Source organism: Microtus oregoni, unplaced genomic scaffold, assembly GCF_018167655.1.
Source record: "Microtus oregoni isolate MIOR12 unplaced genomic scaffold, Mior012 000044F_ref0000062, whole genome shotgun sequence".
Taxonomy (NCBI): Eukaryota; Metazoa; Chordata; class Mammalia; order Rodentia; family Cricetidae; genus Microtus; species Microtus oregoni.
Genome location: NW_024543218.1, coordinates 675,172 through 701,851, shown reverse-complemented (window position 1 = coordinate 701,851; position 26,680 = coordinate 675,172). Strand labels below are relative to the sequence as shown.

The following is a 26,680-nucleotide window of genomic DNA, read 5'->3' as shown; positions in this document are numbered from 1 at the left end:
GTCCCGATTTTGGTTTAGAAAGCAAAACTGGAGGCGGTTCCTTTCAGTGTCTAAGGGGGTTTAACTTAAAGTTTAATTAATGAGAGAAGACAAAGAAAGAAAAAAGAAAGAGAAAAAGAAAGAAAGAAGGACAGGAAAAAGGAAAAAGAGAAAGAAAAGCCACATTCCCACTTTCCAATTCACAAAGACAGGTTTTTCTTCAAAAGTATGCCTGAAACATATTACAGATAATATCCCAAGTGGTTAGTATGTAAACATTGCCATTCCAATGACATGGACACGATGCCAGCTCCATTTCACATGGTGAACAGAAGGGCTGAGTGCAGAAGCCTATTTAGACTGTCCAGGGTTTGTGCAGCTTTTTAAATGGACCATACAAAATCTACATTGTTCTACCTTCTTGTCAAGAGGATCCATCTGTTTCCAATTATTGGCCTTTAACTGATGAAGTTCGTCAAATTTCATACTAATATTTTCTATGGACAACTGCAGCATGTCCCAAAACCCCGCCAAATCCTGGGAAGTGGGTCTTGGATGCGCATTGGGATTCTGTGCAAAAGAGAGAAAAATATTGATGATTTAGAGGCAGTGGGACGGCAAACAGGGGCCACAAATGCATTTTCAGACATTTCAAAGAACCCAAGGAGGCCGAGTTCCTTTTGGCTTTCAGATAAGAGATAACAGTGAGGCTACCAATGGTGATTTTCTACAGGCCCCCATCCCAGTCCCTGATTTTCAAATGTCAAGGCTGTAAAATTCCTCGTCCTTACAACAGCATGGTTGTTTCAGTCTGATAAGTGGGGGAAGAGTCTAAACATTTGAAACAAAGCATCCCAGAATGCATTATCTCTTCCTGGATGTATTTTTAAACAATAGATTCAAATAAAAATACTGCCTTGAAAATAAAATCATGTGTGATTTCATGCCACACAGTTTATCCGGAGAACAGACGAGAATTCTAGAGTGGGATTAGTTTTAGCACTCATGTTGGGTAAAATATCAGGTGCAGAATGAATAAGCAACAAGGAATTTTTTAAGTACCTGGTTCTCAAGGCTTCTCTGGTGCCCAGAATTCAAATATTCAAATTGAATATTTGAAGCAAATGGTCAACCGTTGTTGGGAGCAGTGAGACCCCAGATCCTGAATTGCTTGCTTTCCCCTGATCTGAGTGCCTACAGCTGCTCTGAGCACGAGACCTTCAGGAGTTCCTGATGGCAGGAGAGTGGTTTCTGGTGGGTTTGGCTGGGGCGTGGCTATCTGATGTGGGAGTGTCATATATCAATCTGTTGATTTCATTGGTTAAGTAATAAAGAAACTGCTTGGTCTCATAGGTTAAAACATAGGTGGGAGGAGTAAACAGAACAGAATGCTGGGAGGAAGAGGAAGTGAGCTCAGAGAGGCCATGCTCTGCTCTCCCGGGCAGACACACACGATGAAGCTCCAACCCAGGATGGACGTAGGCTAGAATCTTCCCGGTAAGCGCACCTAGTGGTGCTACACACAGATGATTAGAAATGGGCTAAATTAATATGTGAGAATTAACCTAGAAGAGGCTAGATAGAAATGGGCCAAGCAGTGTTTAAATGAATACAATTTGTGTGTTGTTATTTCGGGCATAAGCTAGCCAGGTGGCCGGGGTGCTGGGGACGCAGCCCTGCCGCTCATATTACAACAGCTATCTCTATATAATCTGCCCCTGAACACAATAAAGGGGGTATTCTTGGGGAATTCAAGGATGACCCGTGTTGCTGTCTCTCTGTCTGTGTGTGTCTGTGTATTTTAACCTCCAGCCCCCTTGCCCGAAGCTCGCGAACTGGGTGCCAGCGCACAGAGTGCAGACACGGGGGCGCTGTGTGCAGCAAACCGTGGATATCCACAGGTAGTCCTTGAAATAGATATGTGTTCAGTAATTGAGACATTACTGGTATATATAATAACGAATCATTTTATCACATGACACATTGGAAGTTAGCTAGTTTTAAATATAGCAAATGTCAGAAAACTTTATCTTTACACATACATATGCATGCTGATAATAATTCCCTTTTCAGGATCGCAAATATCCTTCAGTGTTTAAGAACTGACGTTTTGCCAGCCAGTAGTGGTGACTGCCTTTAAGCCCAGCACTTAGGAGGCAGAGGCAGGTGGATCTTTGAGTAACAAGGCCAGCCTGGTCTATAGAATGAGTTCCAGGAGAGCCAGGACTAAACAGATGAACACTGTCTCGAAAAACCAAACCACTACCAACAAAAAGTTTTTATAAAGAATCATTCAAAATTTTTATTGTTGTCATTAGGGCATAGCGATACACTCCTTTAATCCCAGCACTTGGGAGGCAGAGGCAGGTGGATCTCATAGGAATTCAAGACCAGCCTCGTCCACACAGTGAGTTCCAGGATACCCAGAGCTAGAGAGTGAGACCCGGTCTGGAAAAAAAAACTCAAAAAACAAAAACTAACAAACCAACAAAAATTATTATTATCAAGAATACACGCATACATGCGTGTGTGTGCACATGTGTGTGTCTGTGTGTGTGGTGTGTATGCTACAACATGTGTGTGGAGGTCAGAGGACAATTTGTGCATACATGTGTGCGTCTGCAAATGCGTGTGCTTGTGCCTGTGGTATATATGCTACAACAAGCGTGTGGAGGTCAGAGGACAATAAGCATGTACATGCGTGCATGCGCACACGTGTGTGTGCATGTGGTGTGTATGCTACAACATGCGTGTGGAGGTCAGAGGATGATACACACACACATGCGTGCATGCGCACAGGTGCGTTTGTGTGTGTGGTGTATATGCTACAACATGCGTGTGGAGGTCCGAGGACAACTTTATTGAGTTGGTTCTCTCCTTCCACCTTTGTGTGGGTTTCAGGGATTTAACTCTGGTCATCAAGCTTGAGAAGCCAGCTCCACTGAAGCCAGCCGAGAGCTGACTTTTGTTAGTTTGCTTGAGAGTGTTCTGTGTGATTTATGCTGGCCTGGAAAGCTCCACCTTTCTTATCTCAGCCTCCTCAGTGGAAAGACCTGGCTTGGGAGTTGACTTTCTTTGTCCCTGTAAGCTGTAATCACTGTCATTGCCTAACACCCTTTGCAAAAGCAGCCGAAGGCTTCCCAGTCAGACAGCAGGATTAGTAGTAGAAACAACTGTGCTGGGCGGTGGTGGCACATGCCTTTAATCCCAGCACTCGGAAGGCAGAGGCAGGAGGATCTCAGTGAGTTCGAGGCCAGCCTGGTCTACAGAGCGAGTTCTAGGACAGCTAGAACTGTTACACACAGAAACCTTGTCTTAAAAAACCAAAACCAAAACCAACTGTAAACTCCCATGTCCTATGATAACTAAGGCCAGCTTGGACATTTAAAATTAACCTCACGAAAACGGTATCATCAGAATTTCAGAAAGTGTCAAGGTTGTGGGGTCATCCAGTTGTTTAACAAGGTTGGAAACAGCATTTACATCAGAGGATGAGCAAGAGTGACGGCAAATAAGGACGCCGATGTGCACACGGTTCTGAAACAACGCATGGCCGTTCTTTGGAATGAATAAATTATGGAGTTTTTAGGTGCTTGGCAATATTATAAATCTATCCCAGGGATGAGAGTGAGTGTGGCTTAGAGGTACATGCTCAAGACCCTGGGCTCAGTCTTCAGCACCTAAGCCAGAACAAAGCAAAATAAAATAAATACAACAACTTAGTCTAACACTAAGTAAGCTGGAGCAAGAACTCCCAAGTTTGAGGCTTACACTGCAAGCAACAAAAGACCAAAAGGGCTAGACAAACAACCCCTCAACATGCAGAACGGATAAGCAGACTGAGAAAGCTCGTCTCACTACTTCACGGTTTCACAATTAGTCAGCCTTATCCACAGTGGGAAACTAAACAGTTAATATTTTGGAATGCAGTGACATTTTCTGGGTCATGAGTTTTACTATTGTATTGTTTTAGCACCAATGAAAGGAATAATACAGATTGAGCTTCTTATCTGGCACCCTTGGGACCAGATGTCGAGATGCTAGAGTTCATAGGATTTGGATGTTTTCCTGTCCACAGTGAGATATTTTGGAGACAGAATATGAGTCTTAATGTGAAATGCACATATATGTCATGTACACCTGTACACACAGTCTGAAGGTTGTTATATATATTTTTAATGTACCTATATTGACTGTGACATGTTATATGAGGTCAGATTATACAGTATCAATGCCTCGGTGTCCCCAAAGTTTAGATTTTACAGAATTTCTGATTTTAGATTTCTTGGGTTTGGGCATAGTCAACCTCCAGTTCAGTAGCTTCTAGAGTATTTAGAAGTGCTTAAATCAGTATCGTGGGCAACTCGGTCTTCCCCCCAAAGGAATCTCTTTGCCCCATGTTGTCAAACAGACAAATGAGAAAAGAGAGTGTGTAAGCGCTAGCCACTCTCTAACTCAGCAGTCATGAGTCATGTGACAGAGTAGCTGAGTCTAGACAGACCATCTCTGAGATCAGAGGGACAGTCGGGGGTGGCCCCCTGGTTTAGTGTAGCTGGGATAAGACAAACTTCATCCATTCACTTTAAGCTTGAGAATCTAGTCGTTTTCAAACTATCTTCTTTTTTTTTTTTTTCCTCCTCAAAGGAAGAGGAAGAAAGAAAAGCTGCACCTGGTTCTGACCAACCCTACAGTCACTTTTAAACACACACACACACACACACACACACACACACACACTTATTTAACATGCGTGTGCTGGAGGCAGTGCCTGGGCAAGCAGGTGGAGGTCAGATGACAGTTTGTAGGAGCTCGTTCTCTCTTTCCATCTTATCTGACCTGGGATCAAACTTGGGTCATCAGACTTGGCAGCAAGCCCCTTTGCCTACTGAGCCATCTTGCTGCCCCTTAGAGTCCCTTTCATACAGATGTGGTGCTAAGAGGAACTACCACCAGGTCATATTTACTTCCTGGGATGACTTCGCTCTGCAAAGGTAAGGGATGGAACTCAAATCCTGCATGGGATTTATGGGGGACAGCCAGGAGAGATCAGGGTTTGATTCTTGGGTCTGATTTTACTGTGGGCTGGTAGCTAAGTTTCTTAACTTTTGTGCCTGTCGATCCCATCTGTAAGTCATAAAGACAATGCCACTAGGAACTCCAAATGGCCATTCTGCGTAGTTACCAGGGCATCTGACACATTTGGTGCTGGACCTGCTCTTCAGAGGCCTGCTGTGAGCAGTACAATGACCATCCTCTGCTGGTGTGGCATTACCATAAATAGAGATTTCTCTAGTGGCTATAGGAGCCACTATGAGGAATGGCAAGATGTCAAAACTGGCTTTCATGAAGTTGATAATTTCTAGAAATCAGTACACATTAAAAAAAAAGTACCTGTAATTTCATCTTTAAAATGTACATGAAATTTATGTTCTCCTTTGTAGTACACTTGGCCACTTGCCCATCAATTCTGTTTTCACACTTATTCAGTATGAGTGTGGGGTAAGTGAGGGTGGGGCTGGTGCACATGCCACCGTGTCTGTGTGTCTGTGTGTGTGTGTGTGTGTGTGTGTGTGTAAGAATGGGAGCTGGTCCTTTCGTGAGTCCACCATGTGAGCTCTGGAGATTGAACACCAGGCTTCTCAGCAAGCCCCTTGACCCAGAAGCCACCTTGCCAGCCCTGGACTAGATTCCTTTGAGGAGAAAACGCAGTGCTTAGGACACAGAGTTGAAACTCTAAAGCCCGACCTGGGTCCTCTAAGATGTCGTTGTGTTTTCCCTTCCTGCACATCACCGAGTTGCTGTGCGTTTGTTCTGTGTTAGCGCCAGCCTGACCGGCAGCAGTTGTGTGTGCAGAGTCCCTCGTGGTGGACGGAGGTCTTCTTTAAGGCCTCCTGGAAGAGGCTCCTGGCCTTTATTTCTCTGCCAGGTTTGCAAAGGCTATTGCTGTCACGGCTGCTGTTACAGAAGAGGGTTCCCTTCCTTCGTGTTTGTATGTCACCTGTCTCAGGGTGTCAAATCCACATTTTGTCATACCCTCAACCTCTGGCCTTTGGGTTAGAGCAAAACTGATCAGGAGACACCGAAGGCTGTTTTAGAGAGAGAAATCTTTGTTTAGAAAGTACTTAGGAAACATCAGTTGCTCCAAATTTTACTAAGAATAAGAAAACCAAAAGCAACATACAAAATCTAGGAACATGGGGGCTGGAGAGATGGCTCAGTGGTTAAGAGCATTGCCTGCTCTTCCAAAGGTCCTGAGTTCAATTCCCGGTAACCACATGGTGGCTCACAACCATCTGTAATGAAGTCTGGTGCCCTCTTCTGGCCTGCAGACATACACGCAGACAGAATGTTGTACACATAATAAATAAATATTTAAAAAAAAATCTAGGAACATGGAAAGTTTTCAATATAAAAAAAAATCAGGAAATGGAGTTTTAACTTAATTCTGTCCCTAGGATTATTTAAGTGGGTCTCTCTCTCTCTCCTTCCTTCCTTCCTTCCTTCCTTCCTTCCTTCCTTCCTTCTGCTTGTTTGCTTTATTTAGTGAAAAGCAGGAAACCAGATTCATCTGTTAAGACTCCAAGGAGCCTTGACCTAACTTGGTTCAAACTAAGTTTTGCTGTGGCTGGACCAGTCTTGAGGACAAGGTCTCTCCGAGCTGTGCTACAAGGAATCACAGCGATGTGGATGGTACTTACCAGGTTCTCTTCACACAGCTCTCTGAACTGGTAGAATTTCTGCGCCATGAGAAGTTGGGCGCTGCCCACAGCGGTTCGGATTTTCCCTAGAACTGAAAAGAGCAGACACAGAGGTTTACACGATGCCTCAATGTTGAGCTTAGTCTGATTTAAAAAAAAAAAAGGCAAAGAAAAAGTTATGCTGTTGCGGTGTGGAAAAACACCCACAACGCGCACCCACACGCACCTGGGTCCATGAAACCCGGGATACCGGGTTCAAGCATAAAGTCAACTTGGGAAACCACATGTTTATCGCTCTTGTTTCTTGGGAGAACTGAGTTTTCCGTCACATCACTGTGCTGTACCCCAAGGAGAGGCAAATAGCGTTCCTTTTCTTGGTCCAGACAAACTTCACGCGATTTTCCCAGTGTAGTTTCGGGTTTATGGAGTCAGTGATCCTGATCTACTAGCTTGATTTTCTAATTCCGATTCAAACACAAGAAAAGTAATACAAACTGGGGGAGGAATCTCCTAACACCCTAACTAGTCCATAATCCAGCATTTTCCCTGGAGTTCAGCCACTGACATTCTCTGAGAAATGAATTTGCTAGGGAGTGATGGGGTTCAACCTGTCGCCTGGGTCACACCAGCACGGACCCTAACATTCATTTGGTGTGGAGTCTTCCTCCTTGCTTTGGTACTTGAAGCGGTCTTAGTAACTGCCTTTGAGTGCCTCTGCAGCCCCCCCCCCCCTCTCAGTGTCCCCAGGGCTCCCCCTGCACCCGCAGCTCTTGCAGCTGCCCCCCGCTGGAGCTCTGCCACATAGCAAACCGCCCTCCTGTACCCGAGTGGACAGAAACCTCCCACAATGGAAGACTAGAGAGAACTCAGACCACCTGAGGCTTGAATAGGCTGGGAATTCTGCCTGATAGAGACAATATAGGGTTCAAGCAATCTCACTGTTGGCTTCGATCTAAAAAATCCACACTCCTTTTCTCAACCACAAGATCAGGAGAAAACAAAGAAAGCAACGGGCATTGCCCAGGCTGGCTTTATAATCTGCTGTACTGGATTCACAATGCCAGGCCTCCTGATGCTCATTCTACCTAGGAAGTTCTGGGGCAGACCTACACAGAAGTCTTTCCAAGGTCACTCTTGAATCCACTATTGTTCTGCAGCATGGTGGTGGTTAACCTTGAAGCAGTTAGCCTGGCCCTCAAGGCTAAAGCCAGGCCAGAGAAGGGCAGAGGAGCCAAGGCCCTGCCTTCTTGGGCTTTGCATCCTAGTGGAAAGCACAAAGAAAAGGCAGGGGAGTAGACCCCTTCAGTGGATTAGACAACATAGCGTTCCTCCTCTGTCTCCTATGAAATGGGAAACAAATGAGCAACAAACAGGCTCTGGCTTAAACAGTTTGTCTTGATAGTCACAATTTTGTAACAGCAAAATAAAACTTATTTACCTCATTAAATCTACGCACATCATTTATTGATTATATATCTATAGTTTATCTTATTTTATGTGCATTTGTGTTTTGTCTGCGTGTATGTCTGTGTGAGGGTGCCAGAAACCCTGGAACTCAAATTGCAGACAGGTGTGACCTGCCATGTGGGTTTTGGGTGTTGAACCGGGGTCTTTTGGAAGAACAGCCAATGCTATTAATTGCTGAGTCATCTCTCCAGCCCCATAAATATATAAATGAAAACACACACGAACACTGGATTTGATCCGTCCCACTAACACAGTAGATAGACTGGGAGTTGAAGCAACAGATTTTCTCTGAATATTAAAATGGGAGGTTCGAGGACTCTGTGGGTCGGGAATGGGTTTTGCTCCTGGGGTTCTGGGTAGTGGCCTCCTTTACAAGCAGGCTCCTGTAAACTTTTTAGATTGTCCAACCAAATAGGGTGCTGTTCTGTTCACATGAATGTCCCCCAGAGGCCTTTGTATTAAAATGTTGTTCACTGGCCTATGGGGCTTCTGGAAGTAGAAGACACTTGGGAAGTGGGGCCTTAGTGGAAGGAACTCGAGCTGCTAGGAGGTGCCGGAGAAGGGACACTGGTACCCCAGCCATTTCCCCTTTCTCTTTTGTTCCTCAGCTCCCACGATGTACTCTGCCACTGAGGTCTACAAGCAACAAGGTTAAGTCACCATGGACTGAACCTTTGCTTTTGTTTTCCCCCAGACAGGGTCTCTCTATACAGCTCTGAATCTCCTGGAACTCGCTCTGTAGACCAGGCTGGCCTCGAACTCACTGAGATCTGCCTGCCTCTGCCTCCCGAGTACTGAGATTAAAGGTGTGCGCCACCACTGCCTGACTTCTTGTTCTATTTAAAAAATCTATTTCTTTTTATTTTATGTGTGCCTAAATGGACATACATGCATCATGTGTGTACAGGTCCCTGCGGAGGCCAGAACAGGTAGCAGATCCTTTGTAACTACGGTTATAGGGGACTGTGAGCTTCCTAACATGGGTGCTGGAAATGGAACCTGGGTCCTGTGCAAGAGGAGAAAGAGCGCTTAACCACTGAGCCATCTCTCTAGCACTTGTTTCCTTTCCTTCTCTCTCTCTCTCCTTTTTGTTTTGTTTTTGGAGATAGGATCTCTTTTTGTAGTCCTGCTGTCCTGAAGCTCACTCTAGACCCAGCTGGCTTTGAATTTAGAGAGATCCACCAGCCTCTGCCCCCTGAGTGTTAGGATTAAAGGCATGCAACACCATGCCTGGCTCCTTGCTTTAGTTTTTGATATAGGGTCTCTCCTTACACTCTGCTCTGTGATGAATTTGAATTTGCCTTATTTATTTTATTATTGATTTATTTAGAACCAGGACCTTACTGTATAGCCCAGATTGGTCTCAACGTCCGTGATTCAAGCAAACATCCCTACCTCAGCCTCCAGGGCACCTGGGATCCCAGTAGTTTTCCACTGAACCAAGGTTTGAATTTCCTTACTTTATGCTGTTCATGTGTGTAGGAGTATTCAGTATGTACCTTCCAGTGACAGGCTTATTGCGCTTAACACGGGGCCTCTTGAGTTACCCATGTTGTCACATAAGATCTTCTTCTTTTTAAGGCTCAGTAACATTTCATAGTATCCATGAATAGCATTTAATAATCTGTGGAGTGGCCGGGCGATGGTGGCGCATGCCTTTAATCCCAGGACTCAGGAGGCAGAGGCAGGCGGACCTCTGTGAGTTCGAGGACAGCCTGGTCTACAAAAGCTAGTTCCAGGACAGGCTCTAAAACTACAGCGAAACCCTGTCTCAAAAAAACCCATAAATAAACAAACAAACAAACAAATAAATAAAGGCTCTTTGCTTATCTCAGCACTTGGGAGGCAGAGGCAGGCAGATCTCTGTGAGTTTGAGGCCAGCCTGGTCTACAAGAGCTAGTTCCAGGACAGGCTCCAAAGCTACAGAGAAACCCTGTCTCGAAAAACTAAAAAAAAAAAAAAAAAAAAAAAAATCTGTGGAATGTGATTTCTCTCGATTATCAACACTTTCTAGAACCAGATGTGGTAGCCAGTCCTCAGGAGGCTGAGGCAGGAGGATTCTGAGTTCAAGATTGTGCCAAACTACTTAGCGAGACCTTGTCTCTGAACACCAAAGCCAAGCAAAACCAAACCAAATATTCACCTTCCAGCCAGCGCCACGGGACAGAAGGATTGGGTATAAGGGGACACCGTGGGAATCTGGAGCTGAGAGCAGAACAGATCTAGTCGTAGTGCTGAGGACAAGGTCACGTCAGTTGTGAAGAAAGTGGAGGGTCTGGGGCTCACTCCACAGACATGGTTGGAGAAAATTACAAGCCCCATGTTTTCTTTAAAGGTTACATGTTATAATGAGAAGCACAGAAAGGCTCTGTGGGGAGGGGCGTCTATGCAGACTATGCTTTGAAATCCCCTGGCTATGCAGAATTAAAGACGAGACATTAAGAGAAGAATGAAGCTCCTCTTTCCCCACCTCCCTGTGTGGGGTATGGTTTTTATTTGGGGAACATAGCGGTGGTAGAAAAAACACAGCGGTGAAAAGAACGAGCGATTTCGAGCGATTTCTTTTAACCCTGCCAGGGGAATCTATGATTGCTACGAGGAGTTTCTGTGTGCCGGTGCCAGCGAGCCAAAACAAAGACCAGTTAGTTCCCTTGGGAATACGCCTGGCTTTTCGCTGAATCAAAATTTCAGGGCTGAAGGTGGTGCTTAGCATGTGTGACGCTCGGAACTCAATCCTTAGTACCTAAAACACAAACAATTGAACAAACGCACACAACAGGTGAGCGTTCCAGCAACTCTGTGATCCTCTCCATAGTCCAGGAGAACTGGTCTCTAGATGGGAAAAGTCAGAAGACTGGTTTCTCTGGCTTCTTTTAGTTCCTTTCTTTTCCTTCCTTTTTTCCTTCCTTTTTTTCCTTCCTTCCTCCCTCCCCTCCTTCCCTCCCTTCCCTCCCCTCTCCTTCCCTCCTCCTCCTCCTTCTTCTTCTCCTTTTTCTTCTTCCTCTTCTTCCTCCTCCTTCTTTTTATTTTTAGTTTTGAGGCAGAGTCTTGCTATACAGGCTTGGCTGGCCTGAAGCTATAGACGGAGCCAGCTTCAAACGCTCAGAGACTCACCTTCCTCTGCCTCCTGAATCCCAAGTGCTAGGATCAAAGCCACCATGGTTGGCTTGCGCTCACCTCTGCCCAATCCACAGCCACCATGCCTCTACTTTAGGGCCTCAGACACTGGAAAGAACATACATACAGCCTCAAACTTGTTATGTAGCCAAAGACAACCTTCAACTCCTGATTCTCCTGCCTGCATCTCCCTAGTGCTAGGATTATAGGCATGCGCCACTATGCCTGGGCTATGCAGGGCTGCGATTGAACCCAGGGCTTCACTCTTACCAACTGAGCTACATCCCCAGCTCAAACAAAAATTTTTTCCCCATGTCATTAGTTTATTTACAATCATATCTAGCATAAGAATTTGAAAGGTTAAGCCATTTTTCATCGATTTCATTTCTTAAACATTCTTTATAGTTGTTAAAGGGATGAATGAAAATATTCTGCTTTCTTAAGTAGTCACTGCTGTCTTAGGAAGAAAAGAGCAACAGATCCAGATCTGTAAGTTCACAGTTGTCAGAGCCAGTGACCGACGGGGATTTCCTCACAGTGGCTACAAGAAGCACAGAGGTGGTGAACTCTGGACGTTCTGGCCTAATACGGTTCTGTTGGACGCTCTGTAAGGCTGCAGACAGAGCGGGAATGTGGAAGTAATGACCGCAGCACTGTCTCCCTCACGACCTTGATGTCTGAATCACCAAGGGAAGAGGAGAATTACAGACATATTTCTTACTCCTTTTGTAGAGTCCCGGAGGACTAGAAAATACCGTCACCATGCAGGAGCCCATCGAGCTGTCCAGCCACGGTGAAGGGCCGTCAAGTGAACACGCCAGGGAGCCATTTTCAAATGGCTGGCCACCTCAACTGCAGTACATCTGCTGTGCTCCTTTGCCATGGAACTTTCCTTGACACCCAGGCCATAGGTTCAAGGGCAGCCAGCTTCTTCACTAAGTGACTGTTCGTCTTGGGACCATTTACACACCTCTTCCTCCTCATTTCTCCTGAAATTCCTATACCTAGCTGCCTCTGCCATTTGCTCATTCTTCTGCCTCTGGGTGGCTAGATCCTTGATTTCCAACCAGCTCGCAAGCTTCTTGACTACATAGGTGGTGTCCATGCACTCAGGCAATCCCTGAAATGACACTGAAGGGTTAAGTTTGGGGATCAGCTGAATCAGCTCTGGACTCTCTCTCTCTCTCTCTCTCTCTCTCTCTCTCTCTCTCTCTCTCACACACACACACACACACACACACACACACCCTGACAAACATACACACACACCACCACCACCAACAACAAAGTTAACAGCAACAATCTGGACTAGATTTTGACTCCTTTCTGTCTGTCTTCCTCCGCCCTTTAAGTTACTGTTGAGTAGTTAAGGAATACAGTCTGAGCTAGGCATATTTATTTCTGAGACAAGATCTTTCTACAGAGCTCTGGCTGTCCAGGCCGGCCTCAAACTCCCAGAGATCCATCTGCCTCTGATTCCTGAGTGCTGGGATTAAAGGTGTACGCCACCACCTTTGACTCTTAATTCACTAGCTAGCTCAGTAGTAGCCTTTGGGAATTCACCGTCTCTGGCTTCTCTGTCCCGAGTGCTGGGATTGCCTTCTGTGCCTGCACACCCACCCTGCAGGTGTCAGGCCATGTGGGATAGGGTGACCATGTCTGTGGGTGAAGTGAATTGCCTCATGGGGAATGTTCCTCCAGGAACTCCCAGTAAACTCCTCAACAACGGAAAAGGCAGGTAAATTCCTAGTCTACTAACCTTTATGATTTTAGCAAAACACCCCTGGGCAATCTCACTTGCAACCCCCACTTCCTGAAGCTGTTGGGAGCAGGTGGCTGCCATTCTTCACTTTAACCAGAGAGGGTACTACCAGCGTGTGGCCAGCCTAGGAAAAACAGAACCCACAAGCCCAAAGCGGCATGGAGTGTCTGTCATGGAAATGCCTGCCGGCGTAAATTAAAGGCTATCTGCTCCCAAGTTTGGGCTCCTCCTTAACCTCTTTATGCTTTTCTTATTATTCTGGAGACTTTTGGGGTGAAGGAGGAGAGAAGAGTGGGGGAGAATTTGAGTCCACATCTAAAGCCACATGGGTTTGTCAGTACAAATCTATATGAGATTGCCCAGGCTTTGAAGAACGCATCCTTGGGGCAGTTTCTCCAATCTGTGACTCAGAGGTCCCTTCTTATATATACACAGAGCAGAGTGCTGACCAGGAAGCACATTGGCTATCACTTCCTGTGGCCGTGAACTATTGTCAGGTTAGTCAGAACTTACGAAACAGACCACATGGTCTCTGTCTCTCTCTGACCCCTACTACCGAGTGTGCATGCGTGTGTGTGTGTGTGTGTGTGTGTGTGTGTGTGTGTGTGTGGTGTGTGTGTGTAGGCACACACACTGGGAAAAGGAGAAAATCTTTTGAAGGTTCACTTTAAAAGGTGAGAATTAGCCGGGCGGTGGTGGCTCACGCCTTTAATCCCAGCACTCGGGAGGCAGAGGCAGGCGGATCTCTGTGAGTTCGAGACCAGCCTGGTCTACAAGAGCTAGTTCCAGGACAGGCTCCAAAACCACAGAGAAACCCTGTCTCGAAAAACCAAAAAAAAAAAAAAAAAAAAAAAAGGTGAGAATTAAACTGAAAGAAGCCAGATGCATCTGCAGCTCTGCACTTAGCCACACGCCCAGGGCTGATGAATGAACGGCAGGCCTCACAGAGCGCAGCTTTATCCACCACCTACCAGCTGATGAGCTGCGCAGACTGGGCAGAGGCAACCCTGGACAGAAACCCAGTGATCACACTGATAGCCGGTCACAACAACGACCCTGCCCAGCTTCCATAACCAAACCTGAACGCAGCCAGAGCTTACTTAGGGTTTCATCAGCAGCCTCAAGTTCCCTGGCCAAACTCACAAGGCTCCTGTGAGATGCTATCCACTAACCTGAATGCTACTGCAGGTGAAATTAAACTGGAATTAATCTGCTTCTTGCACACGCTGTTTATTTGTGTCTTTAGGATAACGTCTGAAAATTCCACAGAGAAGTTGTCCACAATTCAGGAGGCAAAGACAGATTACCAAGTACTACAAACCAGTCGGTACTTTATCCTTGAGCCAATGAAACCTGAGCCCGCTTTTCCCCCCACAGCCGGAGACTGCATTCTTGTGAGAAGGGCTCAGTTCCATCTGGTTGGTTCTTTCCCGGTTAGATAATCCCAGACGTATCCATGTAACATGCGAGCCGCTGTCAAACAGTGCTGAGCCATCTCCCCGGGACAGCTGTTTCGCACAAGGGCTGCGTTGTCTGAGGAGAGTGGGTATCGGTTTCCCTTCAAGTGCTTGGGAGACTCTGTCAGCTGCCTTGGCTCAAAGAAAGCCTCGCCCACTGCAGACTTCCATTATTCTGTTATCTGGCCCCAAACCACTCTCGACTGGGAGGGTCGAAGGCCTAAATCAAGAACCAGTCTTTGTTCTGCTTGGCTTTTTATCGGGGGAAGTAATAGCTCCACACACCCAAAGAATGTATGGTCTTACTCTTCCGAAGCTAGCTGGCTTGCTTTCACTCTTCCCTGGGCTCCAGGTGAACTGGGAACGCCAAAAACTATTCACAGGGAGGAGTCGTCAGAATCTCCATAGATGATGACCGCAGAGGCACTGAAAACGAGATGGAGCTTTCCTTCTCTAATAGAGACCACTCTAACTCCCCACACACCCAGATCTCTGATTTGCTTCAAGTAGTAATCCAGCAAACAGATTCCTTACCTCCCTCTCCCTCTCCCCTCCCCCCTCCCTCTCTCCCTCTCTCTGTTTTGGACTGTGGACATCTGTGTTTTGAACTTAGACATTTAATAAAGTATCTTACATCGTGTGTTGTTAGGAACAGAACCTAAAGCCTTGAATTTGCCAGGAAAGCTGACAACCACTTGCCTATACCCCTAAGAACACCTGTGGGGGGGGGGTCAGAGGTCAACCTGTGGGCGTGGGTTCTCCCCTCTGTCATGTGGTTTCTGGGACTGAATTTGATGGTCAGGTTTTGTGGCAAGCACCTTCAAGTGCTGAGCCATGTCATACCCCCACTCCACCATTTTTAAATGTGCATCAAGCATTTGAAATATTTAAAAACTGGGATAACTCTGAACCCTGTTCCTAACCCTATCTAAAATCTAACCTGGTTGTTGGCTGGTAAGGTTTTAGACAAATGAGCTAATCTAAACCTAATCCTAACCCTAACTGTAACCCTAATCACAACCCAGCCCTCTTCCTGTGACTAACCCTAACCCTGACCTTAAACCTAACACTTTTTTGCTGTTTTGTTTTGTTTTGTTTTTGTTTTCCAAGACAGTGTCTCTCTATGCAGCTCTGGCTGTCCTGGAACTCACTCTGTAGACACACTTAGAGCCTGCCTCTGCTTCCCTAACCCCGAGTGCTGGGACTGAAGGCATGTGGCACCACTACTTGGCAAACTTAACAGTTTTCCTAACCCTGGTCCTATTATAAATAAATAAACGAATAAATAAATAAATAAATAAAATGCAAGCAAACAAAAAGTTGGGAAACTGAGCAAGCGCTGTGTTCAGAATTTCCCCTGTCCTCACTGTGTCTGATGACTGTAAACATGAGGTCCCCTGAGAAATTTTTGTCAAATTTTTCCTCTTTTTCTTTTCAGGAAAAAAGAACACATGAAATGTATACCTTAACTAAAGCACAGGGACACTGGACTCTAAACAGACACTGCCCCTGACCCCCGAAGAGATGTCTTCTCTGCAGAGGACGCAAAGAACCTCTGCAGCGGTCACATGACCTGGACAACCCAGAAGTAGCTGCTTGATTTGTTTCTTTGTCTGTTATCCACAGATGAAAACAAGAGTTGGTTACTTAGAATTTAGCTCTTCTCTGAAAACTGGGGCTGACAGAAAGGAAAAAGAGAGAAGAAAGGCTGGATCAGAGAATTTGGGACACTGACTGAGGCTGTCATCAGAATAGAGGGACAATTGCCAAGAAGCCAGGGGCAAATACGCGTGGCAAGCTTTCCTGAGGGTCTTGCCAAGCAACACACAGTGTCATTATCTTGTCAGCTGTGGTGTGTGTCCTGCCAGACACTTCTGTGTTCTGTGACCTCAGACTAGGCATTGCAGAGAGCTGTTCGGATGGCAAGGGAAAAAGGCATCTGTCAAAGGCTCCAGCTTTCTCCTAGGCAGCAGTTTTTCTCAGGGTTTCTCCCACAGAGCGCTGGTTCCCGCTAACTTCCGTTTGCCTCATCTGAAACTGGCAATGGTTTGTCTTTGGAATTATCAGTTAACTTCAGAAATCGGGAATCCCAGCACACGAAAGCATGGCTGGGGGATGAGATAAACGAGACTCGCTTCAAGTGCTCGTGTGTTGAAACTGTATCTCAGAAGCCGGGCAGGAACTATGGAGCTCACTGAGTTATCCACCGGGTTCTCTCACCCCTGACAAATCTATCCCCTAGTCTGAGGAGCCCATATCGTACAAGGGATGATCCTTGATGCTTTTATTGCAAAAATAACGGCTAGTTACTTGCTGTGATCTGAATGTTTGTATTCCTTCGAAATTCTATGTTGAAGCTCTTCACTGAGGAGCAAGTCTAGAAGAGATGATTAGCAGGTGGTATCTCGCACCTTTGATCCCAGCACGCAAGAGGCAGAGACAGGAAGACGTCAGAATTCAAGGCCAGCCTGGTCTACGGAGTTCCAGGACAGCCAGGGCTACACAGAGAAACCTCTCAAAAGAAAAAAAAGAAAAAGAAAAAAGGACGGAAGAGAGTAAGAGAGAGAGGGAGGGAGGGAGGGAGGGAAGGAGGAGGAAGGAAGGAAGGAAGGAAGGACGAAAGAAAGAAAAAAGATGATTAGGTCATGGGGGTGGGACTCTCAGGAACAGGATTAGTGGATTCCTAGATGAGGCCTGGAGAGCTTGCAGCCTTTCTGCAGCCCGAAAGTGCGTCAGGAAGGTCCCGTGCTGAAAGCAGACAGTGGGCTGTAGCAAACTGACCAGACTAACGTACTACTTACTATGCACTTTTTACTTAAGTAGGAAGAAAGGTGTTGCTAACTTAAAAAACCAGGGCCTGGAGAGATGGCTCAGTGGTTAAGAACACTGGCTGGGCTGTTCTTGTAGAAAACCTGGGTTTGAGTCCTGGCACCTACGTGGCAGCTCACAACCATCTGTAACTCTAGTCTTAGGGGACTCAACCCCCTCTTCTGGCTTCTGAGGGCACCAGGCATGCACACGGTGCACAGACATATGCAGACAAAACACCCATATGCATAAAGTAAATAAATGAAAATTTAAAAAGTTTTATAAGATTAAATATGTCCAAGATTTAAATGTATACGTAATGATCCCATCTTACGTAACAGAGAGGCTAGATATGTAAAGGCGAATAAGACAAAAATAACTTCTTCCTGGGCTGTGGTGGTACACACCTTTAATTCCTAAACTCAGGAGGCAGAGGCAAGCAGATCTCTGTGAGTTCAAGGCCAGCCTGGTCCACAAAACCTGTTCTAGGATAGCCAGAGCTGTTACACAGAGAAACCCTGTCTCAAAACAAAACAAAACAAAACAAAACAAATAAACAAACAGAAAAACAAAAGCAAAACCCAAAACTCTTCTTGCTGGAAGTAATGGCACTCATCTTTAATCCCAGCATTCGGGAGACAGAAGCAGTTGGATCTCTGTGAGTTCAAGGGCAGCCTGGCTATAAAGAGAGACACCGTCTCAAACAAAAACCACTGGGCAGTGAGTGGTAGCGCACACCTTTAATCCCACACTCAGGAGGCAGAGGCGGACGGACCTCTGTGAGTTTGAGGCCAGCCTGGTCTACAGAGAGAGTTCCAGAACAGGCCACAAAGCTACAGAGAAACCCGGTCTTGGAAAAACCAAAAAAATAAAAATAAAAAAATAAATAAATAAAAAAAATAACTTCTAACTTTATGAAGCTTTTGTCCTGAAAATGAGAACATAGACTATCATAAAGAGGCTGGAAGGCCTGAGAGTGGTTAGGCACCCCCAAAGTCCTGGCAGCCATGCCCAGTGCACCCCAACAGCAAACTCATTTTGGACAATAAACAGAGGCATTACTTTGCAATGACCTATAGTTTTACTCTCTCCTTCCTTTCATTCTCCCTCCCTTCTGCCCTTCCTTTCATTTCTCTCTCTTTTTTGGCTGTTTTGAGAATGTATTTAATCACAACATTTCTCCCTTCCCATTCCTGCTCCGAGAGTCTCCAAACAAAAGGTAGGCACCCAAAAGCCCAATTCTGCATTCTTGGCAGCTATTGGAGCCCCACCCCCAAGTTGCCAGGCATCTAAACCCATGCCCAAGTGCTTAGCTTTTGACCATACTTGGACACAAACCCAGTTTGTGGCAGACATACCATCACCCCTCACGTACAACCTAAAAACTCTCCCGGCTGTAGTTTGGGGATGGGACTTTTCTGGCCCAGTCTCTGGGATCAGAGAACCTACCTGGGAGTTGCTCTCAATAAACCCGTTACACTTTTTCAATTTGGCTTGACCTGGCTTACTGTGAAGGTAGGGAAACTTACCATATGAGGAGGATGTGTGGCAAAAAAAACCCTATTACTCACTCTGTAGTCCTGGCTGGTCTGGATTTTGCTATGTAGACAAGGCTGGCCTGAAATTCTTTTTGTAGCCCAGGCTGGTTTTGAACTCATAGAGAGAATACTTGTCTGTGGCTCCAGAGTGCTGGGATCAAGGATGTATACCACCAGGGCCCAGCATAAATTCAATGTTTTTAAAGATGTTTATTTATTTATTTATTGTTTGTTTGTTTGTTTAAGGTTTTTCGAGACAAAATTTCTCTGTAGCTTTGGAGCCAGTTCTGGAACTCCCTCTGTAGACCAGGCTGGCCTTGAACTCACAGAGATCCACCTGCCTCTGCCTCCCGAGTGCCACCACTGTCAGCCAGATTGTGGCTTTCTATTCTATTAGTGTACAGCTGAGATAAGTTTGGCCTAAAGCTGCTTCCTACACAGCTACACAGTTTACGCTAAAGGATACTTTGTACATAGAGAATAGTAACCTAACTGGATGTATCAACAGACTGGTAAAAAAAAAGTTTCATTACATTTTGGGGAAATTTATTTTCAGGTGTGTGACTTTGTTTACGCTGCAATTATTTAACTCTATGAAGCTGTGTTACTGTGACTGTCTAAAAACACTTAATGGTCCTAATAGAGATGAACAGCCAACAGTGAGGCAGGAGCAAGGATAGGCTGGGCTGGCAGGCAGAAAGAACGTGTAGAAGGAGAAATCTGAGAGGAGGGAGCAAGGAGCAAAGGCGAGAACAAGGAGAGGAGGATATCAGGGGTTGGTTACACAGCAAGCCACGGAGAAAGAGGCAAAGAAAGGTATTAAGAAATAGATAAAAACCCAGAGGCAAAAGGTAGTCAGGATAACATAAGCTAAGAAAAGATGGCTGGAAACAAGCTAAGCTAAGGCCAGGCATTCATAACTAAGAATAATTCTTTGTCTGTGATTTATCTGGGAGCTGGGGGATAGGCCCCCCAAAAGCCAAAACAATACACATCATACAACAATTTTGGTCAATCAGAAGTGACCCGAGAGGGCTGGAGAGAAGGCTCAGCAGCTAACTGCACCTACTGCTTTTGTAGAGAACCTGGGTTTGGTTCCCAGCACCTCTTTGGAGGCTATCAATCAGCCTTAACTTCAGTACCTGGGGATCTGATGCTTTCTTCTGACCTTCATGGGCACCAGATACACATGTGGTGCACATGGCATATGCAAAGGCAAAATATTCATACACATAAAAATTCATAAAGAAGTCTTTAAATTTTTTAAAAAAAATGTATATACGTTGGCGTTTTGCCTGCATGTACGTCTGTATGAGGATATCAGATCCCATGAAATAGGAACCTCAGACAGTTGTGAGCTGCCATGTGGGTGCTGGGAATTGAATCTGACTCTTCCGGAAGAGCAGCCAAGGCTCCCAACCACTGAGCCATCTCTCCAGCCATAAATAAGTCTTTAACAGAAAAAAAAGGCAGTTAGCTGGCTATGCATGGCTGCACACACCTTTAATCCCTGCATCCAGGAACTAAAAGCAGGTGGATCACTATAAGCTTGAATACAGCCTGGCCTACATAAAAATTCCAGGTCAGCTGGCCCTGCATGGAGATGTATGCCTACAACACCATAACTTGAGAGGCTAACATGCATTTATAATCCCAGCACTTGGAAGGCGGAAGTAGGAAGATCAGAAGTATACAGCTTTCTTTTGCTACTGAGCTCCAGGCTAGCCCCTGTCCCAAAAAAACAAACAGGTGGGCTGGAGAGATGGCTCAGTGGTTAAGAGCATTGCCTGTTCTTCCAAAGGTCCTGAGTTCAATTCCCAGCAACCACATGGTGGCTCACAACCATCTGTAAAGAGATCTGGTGCCCTCTTCTGGCCTGCAGACATGCACACAGACAGAATATTGCATGCATAATAAATAAATTTAATAAAACAAACAAACAAAAAAAACCAAACAGGCTAAAAGACGCAATAAGCAGGGTTTCTGTGGGCATACACACTATTTTAATATTGCATGTTAATAAAACTATACGGATTATTATTACCCAACACACACATGTATACACACATTGTGTATTAGTATTAATTATCAACCTGACAAAATCTAGAACCAACTGGGAGGTGAGCCTGTGTGTACGATTGAGAGATTATCTTAATTGTGGTGATTGCGGTGGGGAAGAGCTGCCCACTGTGGATGGCACCATCCCCTAGGTAGGGGGTCCTGAGATGCACACAAGGAAACAGCGAGTTGAGTACTAATCTGTAGCTATTTGTCATTGTTTTCTTTGCATTGGCGGGACAGAGTGTGCAGACCCTGCTGCAAACTCAACCCCCCCCCCTCCCCGCGCGACCTCAGACAGTGGACAGGGAGCTGAAATAAGCCCATTTTCCCTTACATTGCATTTGTAGTGGACCTTACCACAGAAACCGAAAAGAAACTAAGACATCTCTGGACCCTGTCGACTTGACACAAGGTAAAACACTCTGAGCGGCAGGAACCTCAACTAGGAAAATGGCCCCCTAAGGTGGGTTGCAGGCAGGGCATTTTCTTAATTAGTGATTGATGGGGCGGGGGCGGGCCCAGCCCATTGTGGGTGGTTCCATCCTGAGCTGGTGTCCTGGGTTGTATAAGAAAGCAGGCTGAGCAAGCCAGTAAGCAGCTCTCCTCCATGGCCTTTGCATCAACTCCTGTCCCCAGGTTCCTGCACTGCTTAAGTTCCTGTCCTGACTTCTTCAGTGATGAGGAGTGGAAGTGGAAGCCAAATAATCCCTTTCCTCACCAGCTTGCTTTTGCTCATGGTGTCTCATCGTAGCAAAAGTAACCAGGACTAAGGCAGACCTTTAAAACTAGTTAGATTATTATTATGATGATGATGATGTTTTTCGAGACAGAGTTTCTCTGTGTTGCCCTGGCTGTCCTGGAACTCACTCTGTACACCAGGCTGACCTTGAACTCACAGAGACCCACCTGTCCCTGCCTCCTGAGTGCTGGGATTAAAGTTGTGCACCTTTAACTACCCATCTAGTTAGAATTATTTTTAATCCCTTGGGATCAGACACATTCCAAGATGATCTGGGGAAGCGGGGATCCTGGGAGAGTGAGACCACTGCCATGCTGGTCTTGAATGTTTTTCTGTGAAGGAAGTCACAGATCTTAGAGCTGGAGGAGGTGGCATCTGCTTAGGGGCTTTTTTCTTGAGCAGTCTAGCAGTTTCTGGTTTTTTCAGTGGGATTGCCCAGCTCTTCCGGGAGTTTGGGTTTGGGGTGTGAAACAGAAGGTTATAGAAGCTGAGCTGGTGGGAGCGCAAACAGGAAAGTCTACAAACACACACCGGCACCGCCCACACCACAGCCACAGACATGAGTGGCGGGCGGTACTTACTGTCCTCCGGGAGGTTGTTTTCCCGCTCTTCCCTCTCCATCTGCTGGCACCAGCCTTCCATGCGGTCCCGCTCTGCCTGGAGAAGCTTCAGGAACCAGTGGCCATCCCGGTGGCACACGGACCTTTGAACGGCCTCCAGAGGGTCTTCTGTGATAGAGTCAATCCAGGGGTCAGGAGGAGGCAGGATGGAGGGGTCAAAATCCGTGTCAAAGTCATCATCGGCCGCGCAGGCGTGGTAATGGTTTCCTGAACCCTGGATGCTGACAGTGGATGTGCTGGCGTCCCGGGAGAACTGCCTGGCCATCGGGCCGGGACACGAATTGTCCTCTATAGATTCCAGAGAATTTTCCAGATTGTCATGGAAGTCCAGGTCAGCCTGCACTGCGGCGGTCACACTGTTGGACCGAGTGAACCTGCGGAAGCTTGGGAGAGAAGAGACATGGGGTTTAGTTCCGGGATATTTATTGAAGTGTATCTATCGAAGTACATGTTTTATTTGTTTTAGTGGATCTGACGAGGGGTGTGGTCGCATCTTCTCAGCGTTTAAAGGAACTGCTGGGAGTGACCTTTGGGGTGAATATGCTGGTTGCCACAGACCTAAATCTTTGTTAAATATGGAATAATAAGGCATAAGTAGAGTAATTTTATAGGTGGAGCAAAACATAGAGCTCCCAAAATCACTATGATGTCCAGTATCTGCCTTCTTCTCCAGACCTGGGGTGGCTTTCAGACGGCCACTGGAGAAGCAAAATGTTTCCATTAGATTTTTGTATAATTATCTGCGAGATGGGAGAACAATGCAAGCTGAGCTTGACCAAGACTCACAATTCTTGCATTTTCTAGGGACACCTCTTAGGAGAAAGATTTCTTCAACACTCGTTAGGTTTCCTTTGAATTCAACCCTTTTTGCTCGGTAAGCATTCACCTGACAGGCCTGGAGGTCCATGTAATAACATGGTTCAGAGTCTTTGGGATAAAGACCAAGTTTACAGTTCTAGAGTTCTCCATGACTACCCTCCTGTGCTTTTGCTTGCTTTACCATAATTCGTCCAATGTGGCAAAACACTGCTTATTAACGGACTTAGTTTGGGCATTTCTCTCTCTTTCTCTGTCTCTCTGTTTTGTTTTGTTGAGACAGGGTTTCTTTGTATAGCCTTGGCAGGCCTGGAACTAGCCCAGTAGACCAGGCTGGGCTGGGACTCACAGAAATCTGTCTGCCTCTGCCTCCTGAGTGCTGGGATTAAGGACATGTGCCACCACTACCTGGTTAGTTTGGGCATTTTTATATGGATATTCATGAGAACTTTTTATTTATTTATTTATTTACCAAATAGTTCTGTGTATCTATTGCTTACCCCTACTATGAAGGTGAGGGCATGTGGCCTGTCAGAGGGTTGTGATGGATTCAAGTATCAGTTTCTCTATACCCCATCAATATCACCTCTTATTCACTAGGTCTCTCTGTGTCTCTGTGTTTAGTGTGTGTGTGTGTGTGTGTGTGTGTGTGTGTAGTATATGTGCATATGTTGGGAGCACACACATGTGCATACATATGTGAGTTTAGAGCAGTAGTTCTCAACCTGTGAGTCTGACCCTTACATTACAATTCATAACAGTAGCAAAATCACAGTTATGAAGTAGCAACAAAAATAATTTTATGTCTAGGGATCACCACAGCATGAGGAACTGTATTAAAGGGTCGCAGCGTTAGGGAGGTTGAGAACCACTGCTCTAGAGAAAGACATTGGTTATTCTGTTCCCTTGAGACAGGGTCTTCCACTGCACCTGGAACCAGGCCGATAGCCAAGAGGACCCAGTGAGCTTCTTGTTTCTGTTCCCCACATTGCTGGGGCTACAGTCAGGCATGTGGGTGCTGGGGATTTGAACTCAAATCCTCATGCTTAAGCGGTAAACATGTTTGAAAGAATTATTTTGATTTTACATATCTGAGTGTTTTGCCTCACTCAATACATATATATTGTATGTATAATAAGTATGTACGTGTGTGTATGCGTGCGCGTGCACTGTGTATGTGCCTGGTGCCCTCAGGGGCCAGGAGAGGGTGTTGAATCCCCTGGAACTGGAGTTACAGACACTGTGAGCCACCGTGTGGGTTGCTGGGAGTCCTCTGCAAGGGCCGCCAGTGCTCTTAACCACTGAACCGTCTCTTCAGCACCTTAGTTTAAAAAAAAGTTAGCTTCTGGGTCCCACAGTCATGCATGCGCCATGGGCATTCAGGTAAACTGCCTGGTCACCCCAGTGCCTGAAGCTGTATGTAATCTACGCACAGTGTGGTCACGTAATCTATGCACGACATAGCTACATAAGCCCCTGTGCGCATGCGCTAGACGGCCTTTAAAGGCAGACACGCCCACTCCACCCCCCCCTCCTCTCCTCTCCTCTCTCTCTCTCTCTCTCTCTCTCTCTCTCTCTCTCTCTCTCTCTCACCGCATTGACGCTTTGCTTTCAGACAGGACCCTGCATTACTCTCCCCTCCCCGCCCCCATTAATAAAACTCTTAAAGTGGGTTTCCTTGTGTATCCTGTGATTTGTTCTTGTAGCCGGTCGATTTCCAATTAATGTTTCATATGCAATAGTACCAACTGGAAAGGATTGTGCCTTAAGCAAAGTCTGTGCAGCATTAAATAGCTCAGACATTTGCAATTCTCTGGGATTACCCTGTGTCAGTTAATTAAAACTAATGCTTGTTTTAACATCAAAACAAAGGTCCAGATAACATAGGGAAGCAGTCATGTGAACAAGTTAAATCAAGTCGTCAAAAGGAGAAAGGATCATTATTCAAAAAAAAAAAAATCCGTATTTTCCCCTAGAGATTATATGTCAAAGATGGATGGAGGACTGGTCTGTGCTAACTATTAAGAGTTAAAGACAGGCTGGGCAGTGGTGGCACACGCCTTTAATCCCAGCGCTCAGGAGGCAGAGGCAGGTGGAGCCAGCCTGATCATCAGAGTGAGTTCCAGAACAGCCACGGCTACAGAAAGAAACAGTCTCGCTCGAGAAACAAAAACCAAATGACAAAGCGTAAAGCCACCCACACACCTTCAGTCCCAGCACTTGGGAGGCAGAGACAGACAGCCACATACACCATGATCCAGGCCGCTCACTTCGGGACATCTCATCACTTAAGACTTAAGATACTGCATGTAGCCCTGCGTGGGCGCACATGCCTCTAATCCAGCGCTTGGATCTCTGTGACTTCAAGGCCGGCCTGGTCTACACAGAGAGCTCCAGAACAGCCAGAGCTACATAGTGAGACCTTCTTCAAACCACCTCACGCACATACAAAGAAAGGAAATCACATCTGTTGACATGATCAGCTCTCGTTACTTCTGGAAACTTAATACTGCAAAGAAGCAAAACGCACATGTGTGTGTGTGTGTGTGTGTGTGTGTGTGTGTGGTGTACAAGCTTGAGAGTCATGTTAGGAAGTCTCTTTGTTCTAACAAGGAAGGGCAGAAATTCAGGTAAAACGTCCCTTCCAGCAGCCACTCATTCCTTGGCTGTGTCTGTATTTTTCCCACTTTGTCCCTAAATGCTAAACGTCGCTTCCCGAGGTTGAGCTTTCTCTCCTGCTGCCCATGTGTGACCTGGATGGCATCCATCACCGCTGCTGACATTCTGACTCTCTTCTAACTCAAAACTCAACACTGCAGAAATATTTAGGCTTCTTTCCCCGAGATCTCTGATTGCAGGGATCAGATTCCCAAATTCACTCTTGCCACTTGTCCCCCAGCAGCTCACACTCGGGCTCCAGAGAGAAAACAGCTCACACTCTGCTGCGCAGAGAAAGCGGTGGCCTACTTCCCTGTCTGTAGCCCCACAGAACTGTCCCGCCAGCATTCCTGACAGCCACAGTCTCCCGGCTGTGGATTGGGCAATTTATCTACCTTCTTAAGAAAAACAACTTGGCAGAAGATTAATAGAAGTTTGCAGTTTAGCCACCCAGAAAGAAATAAAAAGTTAAGCTGAATGAAAATGGTTTGGGATTAAAAGCGGCGCCTTTGAACTCCAGCAACCCGGCACAAGCTGGGCCGTTTTAGCCCTTGAGTCCGGTAAGCAAAGGCTTTTTCTTCCCCTAGAGCTTTCAAAGGATGCTCTGCACCACAAAACTGCTGTGTGTCTTTCAAGTGCAGAGGCCCTTGGGGGTCAAGGGCGTGATCAAGTTGTGAGTGCTTTTCAGTTGTTGCCGGGCACCCAGGAAAGGGTCACTAAGATTAATCTCCACGAGTGGGGTAACCCTGAAGCTGAGCCTGGTCTGGCTGCTTCCAAACCCACACTTCCCAGTCTTGAAGTTCTTCCTTCCTGCTTGCCCTGCGGGCACAGTGTGTAAGGATAACACTTTTGAACCAGGCCAGCCAGTGCTCAGGTCTGGGATGCAGAAAACCTGTGGCTCAGCCGGTGCAGGGGACAAAGCCCTGTGTGTTCTGAAGAGTGAGCCACAATTCACCAGCT

General features: G+C 46.1%; 1 protein-coding gene across 11 annotated transcripts in view; it reads right to left on the bottom strand.

Moving 5' to 3' along the window:
- Positions 1–26,680, bottom strand: part of LOC121434631 (disks large-associated protein 1) — a 684,271-nt gene that overhangs the window by 5,583 nt on the left and 652,008 nt on the right. For all 11 annotated transcript variants that reach the window (XM_041633553.1, XM_041633552.1, XM_041633551.1 and 8 more), the window contains 3 exons: positions 22,208–22,629; positions 6,678–6,769; positions 397–549 (listed from right to left, as the gene is read on the bottom strand). In XM_041633553.1, the coding sequence (XP_041489487.1) occupies positions 397–549; positions 6,678–6,769; positions 22,208–22,629 (667 nt within the window). The remainder of the gene's footprint in view (positions 1–396; positions 550–6,677; positions 6,770–22,207; positions 22,630–26,680) is intronic.